Below are 11,182 nucleotides of genomic sequence, written 5' to 3' on the forward strand. Positions count from 1 at the left end.
AGAGGACAGAGCACAACCAACATCAAAGAAATATAAAAAAATATAAGAACATAGTATGAGCAACTATACACCAACAAATTTGACAATCTGGAAGAAATAGATGCATTCCTAGAGATATACAAACTACCAAAACTGAACCAGGAAGAAATAGAAAACCTGAACAGACCCATAACCAGTAAGGAGATTGAAGCAGTCACCAAAAATCTCCCAAAAAACAACAGCCCAGGGCCAGATGGCTTCTCAGTTGAATTCTACCAAACATTTAAAGAAGAATTAATACCTATTCTCCTGATACTGTTCCCAAAACTAGAAATGGAAGAGAAAACTTCCAAAGTCATTTTATGAGGCCAGGATTACCTTGATCCCAAAACCAGACAAAGAGCCAACCAAAGAGAATTATAGACCGATATCCTTTATGAACACAGATGCAAAAATTCTCACCAAAATACTAGCCAGTAGGATCCAACAGTACATTAAAAAGATTTTTTGCCACAACCAAGTGGGATTTATTCCTGGGCTGCAAGGTCGGTTCAAGATCCACAAATAAACCAATGTAATATAATACATTAATAAAGGAAAGAGCAAGAATCATTTAATACTCCCAATAGATGCAGAAAAAGCATTAGATGAAGTACAGCATCCTTTCTTGATCAAAATTCTTCAACGTGTAGGGAGAGGGGGTACATACCCAAATATCACCAATGCCATCTATGAAAAACCTACTGCAAATATCATTCTCAATGAGGAAAAATTGAGAGTTTTCCCCCTAAGATCAGGAACATGGCAGAGATGACCACTATCACTGCTGCTATTCAACATAGTACTAGAAGTCCTACCCTCAACAATCAGACAGAAAAAGAAATAAAAGACATCCAAATTGGCAAAGAAGAAGTCAAACTCTCACTCTTTGTAGATGTTATGAAACTTTATGTGGAAAACCAAAACACTCTACTCCAAAACTGCTAGAACTCATACAGGAATTCAGTAAGGTCTCAAGATATAAAATCAATGCACAGAAATCAGTAACATTTCTATACACCAACAGCAAGACAGAAGAAAGAGAAATTAAGGAGTCAGTTCCATTTACAATTGTACCCAAAACCATAAGATACTAGGAATTAAACCTAATCAAAAAGGCAAAGAATCTGTATTCAGAAAACCATAAAGGATTCATGAAGGAAACTGAGGAAGACACAAAGAAATTGAAAAATGTTCCATGCTCATGGATTGGATGAACAAATGTTGTGAAAAGGTCTATGCTACCTAGAGCAGTCAACACATTTAATGCAATCCCTATCAAAATACCATTAACTTTTTTTTCAAATAAATGGAACAAATAATCCTAAAATTTATATGGAACCAGAAAAGACCCCAAATAGCCAGAGAAATGTTTAAAAGAAAACCAAAGTTGGTGGCATCACAATCCCGGACTTTAATCTCTATTAGAAAGCTGTAACCAGCAAGACAGTATGGTACTGGCACAAAGACAGACACATAGATCAACAGAACAGAATAGAGAGCCCAGAAATACACCCTCAACTCTATGGTCAACTAATCTTTGATAAAGCAGGAATGAATGTCCAATGGGAAAAAGACAGTCTCTTCAACAAATGGTGTTGGGAAAATTGGACAGCCATATACAGAATAATGAAACTAGACCATTTCCTTCCACCATACACAAAAATAGGCTCAAAATGGATGAAAGACCTCAATGTGAGACAGGAATCCATCAAATTCCTTGAGGGGAAAACAGGCAGAAACCTCTTCAACTTCAGCAAGAGCAGCTTCTCTCTAGAAACATCACCAAAGGCAAGGAAAGCAAGGGCAAAAATGAACTATTGGGATTTCATCAAGATCAGAAGCTTTTGCACAACAAAGGAAACAGTCAATAAAACCAAAAGACAATTAATAGAATGGGAAAAGATATTCATAAATAACATATCAGATAAAGGACTTGTATCCAAAATGTATAAATAACTTATCTAACTCAACACCCAAAGAATGAATAATCTAATCAAGAAATGGGCAGAGGGGGCGCCTGGGTGGCTCAGTGGGTTAAGCCGCTGCCTTCCGCTCAGGTCACGATCTCAGGGTCCTGGGATAGAGTCCAATATCGGGCTCTCTGCTCAGCAGGGAGCCTGCTTCCCTCTCTCTCTCTCTCTCTGCCTGCCTCTCTCTCCGTCTACTTGTGATCTCTCTCTGTCAAATAAATAAATAAAATCTTAAAAAAAAAAAAAAAAAGAAATGGGCAGAGGACATGAGTAGCCATTTCTGAAAAGAAGACATCCAGATGGCCAACAGACACATGAAAAAGTGATCCACATCACTCGGCATCAGGGAAATACAAATCAAAATCACAATGAGGTAGCACCTCACATCAGTCAGAATGGCTAAATTTAACAAGTCAGGAAATGACAGATGTTGGAGAGAAAGGGGAACCCTCCTACATTGTTGGTGGGAATGCAAGCTGGTGCAGCCACTCTGGAAAACGGTATGGCGATTCCTCAAAAAGTTGAAAATAGAGCTACCCTACAACCCAGGATTCACTCTACTGAGTATTTACCCTAGAGATACATATGTAGTGATCTGAAGGGGCATGTGCACCTGAATGTTTATAGCAGCAATATCCGCAATAGCCAAACTATGGAAAGAACCTAGATTTCCATCAACAGATGAATGAATAAAGAATAAATGGTATATATACACAACGGAATACTATGCAACCTTCAAAACAAATGAAATCTTGCCATTTGCAATGATGTGGATGGAACTAGAGGATATTATGCTGAACGAAATAAGTGAATCAGAGAAAGACAGTTATCATATGATCTCCCTGATATGAGAAATTTGAGAGGCAGAGTGGGGGGGTTGGAGGTAGGGAAGGAAAAAATGAAACAAGATGGGATCAGGAGGGAGACAAAGCATAAGAAACTTATCTTACAAAACAGACTGAGGGTTAATGGGGGTGTTGTAGAGGGTGGTTGGGTTATGTACACTGGGAAGGGTATGTACTATGGTGAGTTCTGTGAAGTGTGTAAGCCTGACAATTCACAGAACTGTACCCCTGGAGCTAATAATACATTATATGTTAATAAAAATAATTTTTAAAAAGAGAAAAAAAAAGAAATTAAACATAGAACTTACCCGGGGCACCTGGGTGGCTCAGTGGATTAAAGTCTCTGTCTTTGGCTCAGGTCATGATCCCAGTGTCCTGGGATCGAGCCCCGCATCAGACTCTCTGCTCAGCAGGGAGCCTGCTTCCTCCTCTCTCTGCCTGCCTCTCTGCCTACTTGTAATCTCTATCAAATAAATAAATAAAATCTTAAAAAAAAAAAAAAAAAAGAACTACCCTATGACCCTGCAATTTCACTACTGGGCATTTACCCCAAAGATACAGATGTAGTGAAAAGAAGGGCCATCTGTACCTCAATGTTCATAGCAGCAATGGCCATAGTCGCCAAACTGTGGAAAGAACCAAGATGCCCTTCAACAGATGACGAATGGATAAAGAAGATATGGCCCATCTATACAATAGCGTATGATGCCTCCAACAGAAAGGATGAATACCCAACTTTTGTATCAACATGGATGGAGCTAGAAGAGATTATGGCTGAGTGAAATAAGTCAAGCAGAGAGAGTCAATTAGATATAGTTTCACTTACTTGTGGAGCATAGGAATAACAAGGAGGACACTGGGAGATGGAAAAAAATGACTTAAGGGAAATTGGAAGGGGAGATGAACCATGAGAGACTGTGGACCCTGAGAAACAATCTGAGGGTTTTGGAGAGGAGGGGGGTGAGGGGGTGGGTGAACCTAGTGATGGGTATTAGGGAGAGCATGTATTGCATGGAGCATTGGGTGTGGTGCATAAACAATGAATTTTGGAACACCAAAAATAAAATAAAATAAAATATTTTTAAAATGAAGGCCACGTATGATAAGCCCACAGCTAAAATCATACTGAATGGTGTATGTTTGAAAACTTTTCCTCTAAGATCAGACATAGAGTTGGAAGTCTTTGCCAGAAACATCAGGAAAGAAAAGAATTAAAAGGAATCAGAATTCAGAAGAAAGAAGTCAAATTGTTCTATTTGTTGTATATGCATGATTTTATATGTAAAAAACCCTAAAGAGTTCACAAAAAAAGATAGATATAATCAACAAATGCAGTAAAGTAGCAGGATAGAAAGGTAACAGACAAAAATCTGTAGGATTTCTATATACTAACACTGAATTATCTGAAAATGAAATAAAGAAAATGATCCCATTTACAACAGAATCAGAAACAATATAATACTTAGGAGTGAGTTTAACCAAAGAAGTGAAAGATCTCTACTACGAAAACTACAAGACATTGATGAAAGAAATCAAAGGTACAAATAAATGGAAAGGTATCTCATATTCATGGATTGGAAAAATTAATATTGTTTAAAATGCCAGTGGTGCCCAAATGTCATCTGTAGAACCAATGCAATCCCTATCAAAATCCAATGCCATTTTTACTATAGAAAAAACAATCATAACTTAAGTGGAACCACAAAAGACCCCAAATAGCCAAAGCAATCCTGAGAAAAAACAAAATGGGGGCATGACCCTTCCTGATTTCAAGTTTTACTATAAAGATACATGTACCCATATGTTTATTGAAGCATTATTTACAATAGCCAAGATATGAAAACAACCCAAGTGTCCATCCATAGATGAATGGATAAGGAAGAAGTGATATATATATATATATGATAGAATATTTCAAAGCCAAAAGAAAGAATGGAATCTTGCCATTTGCAAAAACATGAGGGTATAATGTTAAGTGAAATAAGTCAGTCAGAGAAAGACAAATACCATATGATTTCACTCATATGTAGAAATTGGGAAACAAAGGAAACAAAGAAAAAAGAAGCAAACAAACAAACAAAAAACCAGACTCTTAAATACAGAGAACTGTTAGTTGCCAGAGGGGACTGGGTAGGGGAATGGGGGAATAGGTAAAGGGGATTAAAGAGTACATTTAGGATGATGAGAACTGAGTAATGTATAGATTTGTTGAATCATTATATTGTACACCTGAAACTAATATAACACTGTATGTTAATTATATTTGAATTTAAAAAAAACTGGGACACCTCCACTGATCACCTTGTCTTTCTTAGAGACAAAAAAAAAAAAAAAAAAAAGATGCTTTGTGCACAAAAAGATGCTGAGCTGACTCCCCAGGCCATGGCGTAATGGGACATCTGGTCAAAGATGGCATTTGAGGCATTTGCTGGGAATGCAAACTCCTCTTGCTGCCAGTAGGTATTTGTCAAAAGAGAAATCCTGATCTGGATTGTGGGAAGCACACAGTTCATCCGTTTTAACAGTTTCTCAAAGATGTCATTTTAACTTTAGTTCCTTCCCCCATTTTTTAAATTGCTGTTATAAAGCTTCATGTAACCTTATATGATATAAATAAATAAATGTACCTCGTCCTAAAGTGAAGGACAGTGTCATCCATTGCAAAACTCTATTCTATATAAACAGAAGTCCCATTAACATTCTATTTTTCATAAATGGTGCATCCTAGAGCACAACTCCATATGTATACAGCATTCAGATTACAATCAGTTGAAGGGAGAATGCAGCCAGAAATTTCTGGTCCAGAAATTTTTATTCTTATATAATCTTTAACAACATCATGCACACTATGCACCTTTAAGATTCTGAATTAGGATTGAAGATCTATTAGTTAATCTTATCCCTTATCCTCCCTTTGTATGACATGATGAAATAGTAGGTATATCTTGTTTAAGTCATTAAATATTTCAAAGACCTCAGTGTGTTCCATGGTCTAATAATTCTGAATTACACATGGCAACCTATTTCATCTCTGTTTAGGATGAGACAATTCTTAGAAAAGGAAACAGATGGCTCTGATTCATCTTGATTAGTCTTTGTGCCTGGCCAAATGGACCCAGCTCCTTGTATCTCACTTTTCCTCTATATAAAATGGGACTAAAATGTCAGACCCAAAGTTATCCTAGTAAAGGATCACTTTGTGAAGCATTCTCTGATTCCTTCCTTAATCTGGATAAGCATAGATAAGTGCCATTCGTGGTGGTGGGATACTGTTTGTTGTTTTTCAAGCATGTTGCTGAGGGAAGGGAGGTTTCTCTCCTTCTCTCTATCTCTCTTTAGATATTTATTTGTTTGTTTGTTTATTTATTTATTTATTTGACAGAGGAAGGGAGAGAGAACAAGGAGGGGAAGCAGCAAGCAGAGGGAGAGGGAGAAGCAAGCTTTCTTCCTACCTGGAAGCCCCATGAGGGGCTCGATTCCAGGACTCCGGGATCATGACCTGAGCCAAAGCCATACAGTCAACTAACTGAGGCACCCAGGAAACCTTTCTTTAAATTTGAGGGATTTTCTGGTTAACCCCTTCACTTTACACACATGAGAGCCATGTCTGTGCTCACTGTTAAATAGAAAATAGAAAAATGTGTGCTAATAACATAAGCAATTTCTCTCCCATCTCACACTCTATATAAGTTGTTCAAATATTAAATAAACAATGTTTGTGATTATTTGACAAAAGCTTATCATGCTTTTTTTTGCCCGGCATATGTCACAGAGCTTTTGTGCTAATCAGAAGTTAGACGTCATTTTCACAATCAACTAAAATAAAGGGGGGGGGGTTCATTCTTAATCTTGCCCTGTCAAGTACTTCTATTTATTCACTACTTACCCATTAGATAACTTTTCCTCAAAGGCATTAAGGTGACTAAATTATGGATTCCATATTCTCAAGCAATAGAATATTCACTTATCACACAGAATACTTCAACTATTTTTTCAGAATGTTTCATTTTTTATTTTAAACTAAGCTTCTCTCAGTGTGAACTAACAGCATTTTTGCATTTTTCAAGCAAAAGCTTAAACACACACATACATAAGTTTACTAAGCCAGCTAAAACCAAATAGACATTTTTAAACATCAGAAATGGTATAATCAAACAACAGTTTACACGAAGACGGCAAGAATTCACCACAGAGTTAAGACCTCTTCAATAGAATGATGTAAGTAAAATCCATTTGTACATGGCTCTTTGTGTATTTATTCTACTTAGTACCTAAGACATAAAAAGGAAGTCTGAGACATACAGTTTGGGTTTCTATATGCTAATATTAAGGCAAGAAACTAGAAATAATGACACAATGGTTTATCCAATGACTTAGAAAGCCAACGTGAAACTGAACTGAGTTCTATTTACTCCCCCGCATACCACACTAGGACCTCTACCCATAACTTGCTGTGGCCAACACAGTGATGTCAGTCCATCTTTTCCAATAGTCCTCTCCAAGATTCTGAGACAGCCCCAGGTGAATCTGTGGTTGGGATTACACAGCAGACAGATGAATTACTCAGCTCTCTCCCACTCTGTGTCCAAAGAATGTCAAACTACAGCTCCTGGGTTGATGAAAACAGGTGAGGTTTCAAATCCACATGACTGCAACTGGATGTGTTTGTGACCAAATATCCACTTGACTCTTTGTCCATCACCTTAGATGTAGAAGTTACTCTAAACTTAAAATTTTAATTTTTAAAAAAAGTACTGAGGATTCATAAAAGAATTTTGTGAGTCATAAAGAAAATCCATAAAATATTTCCAAGAAATTTGAAAGATACTGCAATGAATTCCAAGAGGTTTGAAGCCCACCAGCAAAGGATTGCTCAAAGGTACATCATTCAAAATGCAATGGAGACATACAAGAACAAACAAAATTGTATTTTGGACAATTTACTATTATTGATTACTGGAGTAGGTTTCTAAATTTATGTTTTTTAAACTGATAGCTATGAATTACTGTTTCTAATAACTCTGAGGGCCAAGGAATAAATTATCATTCACTACAATCAGAAAGGGAGCTTACTTTTTCCCACGCAAAGAAATTTTTTCCCTTCCATATACTTTTACAAGGTATTTTGTACCTAAATAACTGAGAAATTGAGTCATGCCCATCAAACAAAGCAAGCTACACCTGCCAGGAACACTCTTTTTCACACCTAACACTGCACTATAAGAAACAAGTATTTCTATAAATTTTCATTCTTGTTTGGAATTAATCCCAGAGAAAAACTATCCCTTTGAAACATTGCAATCAAGGGTTATAGTCTGGTTAAGCCTCTGCCCTCATTCCTGAGGTGTAAACTGCAAATGGGTGGGTAAATCTAAGCCTCTGTCCTATCTTAATCCATTTTTGTCTTCCATAAGAGAAGATAAAGATAAAGACAGGGTGCTGCCCAGTCTCCCTCGTGATTACAGAACTAGATTATTTACCAGCTTCACCTGACTAGCACTAAGGAATAAAGCATAGGTAATCGATAGCTCCCTGTGGAAAGGAACCCGATAGAGAAAAATATGAAGATGTCAGTCATTTCAGCTTCCTGGCTCTCGCTCAAGTAAAAGGGATGAAGAATATGAGGAGAAAGGAATAGAAGGAACGGATACACATTTTACTTTTTAATCTCATGTTGTCCGCAGAAACTTGTGAGATTAGGACATATGTATTTATAAACTTCTCAGTCCTGAAAAAATAATGTTCGCAAAAGAATTGCAACGAACTGGTCCAAGTGGTATGAAAGGTCGCCTGGGGCAAAGGGACGTAGCAGTACTGGACTCAATTGTGGAAAGCCGCGAAGATAGGTAACCCAGAGGTGTAAATTGCCTTTTTTAGTAGGTGCAGAGTTCTATTCTCAGGCGCTCGGCGCGGGACACCAGGACCGCAAGGGGGCGCCACAACAGCGCGCCTGGGAGCCTCGCTGCTCCGGGCGAGCCGGCTTCCCCCGAAGTCTGAGAGTCAGGGAGCGTTTTCGAGAAAGAGTAGTAGGGAAAAGGAAACGCAGAGATAAAAGGAGCTAAAACGGGAAGGAGGACTTATCACAGTTCTCATCAGCCAAGCTCCAACCTCCTTTACCCAATCCCACGCCTCCTCTAGATACACACGCACGCACATACACTCCCGTACGCTCCACGGCACCCCCCGCTCCTCAGAGCGGTGGGCGCCGACCTCAGGAGACTTGACCTTTTCCCCAGCGATTAGGGCAAGCGAAGAAGTGCTAAAGGTCCTGGCCAGGCTGCTCACGGGTTTTGAGCAAAAGCGCAGACAGTCGCTGCCGGAAACCGAAGTAGCAAGGGTCCGGGGCTAGCGCGGAGCCGACGCCTAGGGGCGCACCCAGCATCCTCGGGACTCTTCTAGCGCCCATCCCCACCTCCGCCTCCCTGTATCCAGGGATAGCGCAGAGTCCTCCACGTAGAGCCTGAGTTGAGAACGCCCTGGGCGGGTGGAGAAAGGGGGAAGGGGCAGAGGGCTCCCAGCACCACTGCCGCCCTCCTCCTCCCTTCCGGACCTCCCTGTCAAATTCGGGGGTCAACTCGGTGCCCCTCTGGCATTAGGGAGCGCTCCGCTTGCGTTCTCATTCTCTACAGTCTTCATACTTAACGTGCATTATCTGGAGGGCTTGATATATTCAAACTGAGGGCGCAGCCCTAGTGCGTCGGATTCCCTATGTCTGAGCCGGAGGCCAAGAATCTGGATCTTTAGCAAGTTTTCGGGGTCGGCGACTGGAGCCTATAGCTCAGGAAGGCCTCCCGAGCTCCGCGGGCGCCTGCTCCCTCTGCACCAGCCGGAGCTGGAGCAGCCAGGACTGGGGCGCAGGGTGCGCAAAAGGGTGTGGGGAGGAGGATTAAGCGGCAGCCCGGCAGGCCAGCAGCTGGCGAAGGCTCCTGCGGAAGCTGTCGTCCAGGAAGGCATAGAGAAAGGGGTTGAGGCAGCTGTTGGCATAACTCAAGCTGGTGATGAAGTAGGAGAGCGCGATGACAAGAGGCGTCTGAGGGAGGTCAGTAGTGAGCGCCACCACGGTGCTCAGGTGGTAGGGCGTCCAGCAGAGAAGACACACGGCCAGAATCGCCACCACCAAGAGAGTCACCCGCTTCTTAGCGCGATCCAGAGCCTTGGCTTGGCTGTCCAGCCGTATGGCGCGCAGTCGGTACAGCAGGATGCTGTAGAAAACGCAGATGGTGGACACGGGGATGGCGAAGCCGAGCACAAGCGTATAGAGGCGGCTCGCCCGCCACCAGAAGGCCTCTGGCTGCGGGAAGACCAGCACGCACTGGCGCCGGCCCTGCTCGTCGTCGAGCCGGGCGAAGACCGCGAAGGGCAGCACGACCAGCGTCACCAGTCCCCACACGGCCAGGCTCACTGCGCGCGCGGCGCTATACGTGCGGCCAGCCACCCGGCGTGACTCGGCGGTGGCCAGCACTACCAGGTAGCGGTCGGCGCTCATGACCGTGAGAAAGTAGAGGCTAGAGAACGTGTTGTACTGGTCGATGGCCACGATGAGCTTGCACATGAGCTCCCCAAAGGGCCACTGCTGCAGCAGGAAGTCAGCGATGTTGATGGGCAGCACGAGCGTGAAGAGCTCATCCGCGATGGCCAGGTTGAGGATAAACAGGTTGGTGACAGTCTTCATGCGGGGCGCCCGCAGCAGCACGTACAGCACTGCCGAGTTGCCCGCCAGCCCCACCGCGCAGATCACCGCGTAGACGACGGGCACCGCCACCGCCAGCGGCGGAGGCAGTGGCGGCGGAGGCGGCGGCGGGCTCGATGCGTTGGGGCAGCCCAGCGCGGGGCCCAAGCACGACGTGTTGGCTGGCCCCAGCTCCGAAAATGACGCGTTGTGCATGTCGGCCAAGGCAGAGGAGCCGGCGACCCCGTTCCCTCACCAATGCCCTGCGAGGAGCTGCAGTTCCCCCAGCCCGCGTCTGCGTGGACCTGCGCTCCAAGTCCTTCTGCCGCTTCCCCGGGGGAGGCTCGCTCCTGGCAGTTCTTTTAGCCCACCGTCGCCGCGGACTCCCGGGCTGCAAAACGGAATTGAAAGCACGGGTTATGAAGATCGACGTGCGACTATACCGAGAGGTGCGGTTCCGAGGGGAGGGGACGGGAGGGGACGGGAGGGGACGGGAGGGGTGGCGCGGCACCCCAAGTCGGCCCCCATGTGATGGTTCTCTGCTACCTGTTGAAATCTTATTCTAACCAGTCGAATACATCGAACAACGTCCTACAGAGTAAAGAGTCCTTACCCTTTATAGGAAAAATACAAACCCGTCTCTTCTTTAAGACGCCCCTGGCCAACACGAGTCCCCT

The 11,182-nt window shown here is 42.7% G+C and overlaps 1 protein-coding gene across 1 annotated transcript; it reads right to left on the reverse strand.

Annotated features, from left to right (window-relative positions):
• Positions 1-6,887: 6,887 nt before the first annotated feature.
• Positions 6,888-10,872, reverse strand: NPBWR1 (neuropeptides B and W receptor 1). Its single transcript, XM_059168925.1, has one exon. It carries the CDS (start codon positions 10,719-10,721, stop codon positions 9,723-9,725), a length of 999 nt encoding a protein of 332 aa, XP_059024908.1. The 5' UTR covers positions 10,722-10,872; the 3' UTR covers positions 6,888-9,722.
• Between the last annotated feature and the right edge of the window lie 310 nt (positions 10,873-11,182).

The sequence above is a fragment of the Mustela lutreola genome, chromosome 3 (genome assembly GCF_030435805.1).
Source record: "Mustela lutreola isolate mMusLut2 chromosome 3, mMusLut2.pri, whole genome shotgun sequence".
NCBI lineage: Eukaryota > Metazoa > Chordata > Mammalia > Carnivora > Mustelidae > Mustela > Mustela lutreola.

Excerpts from the sequence above, each read along its gene's own strand:
- NPBWR1 (XM_059168925.1), bottom strand. The coding sequence starts at position 10,721 with ATGCACAACGCGTCATTTTCGGAGCTGGGGCCAGCCAACACGTCGTGC.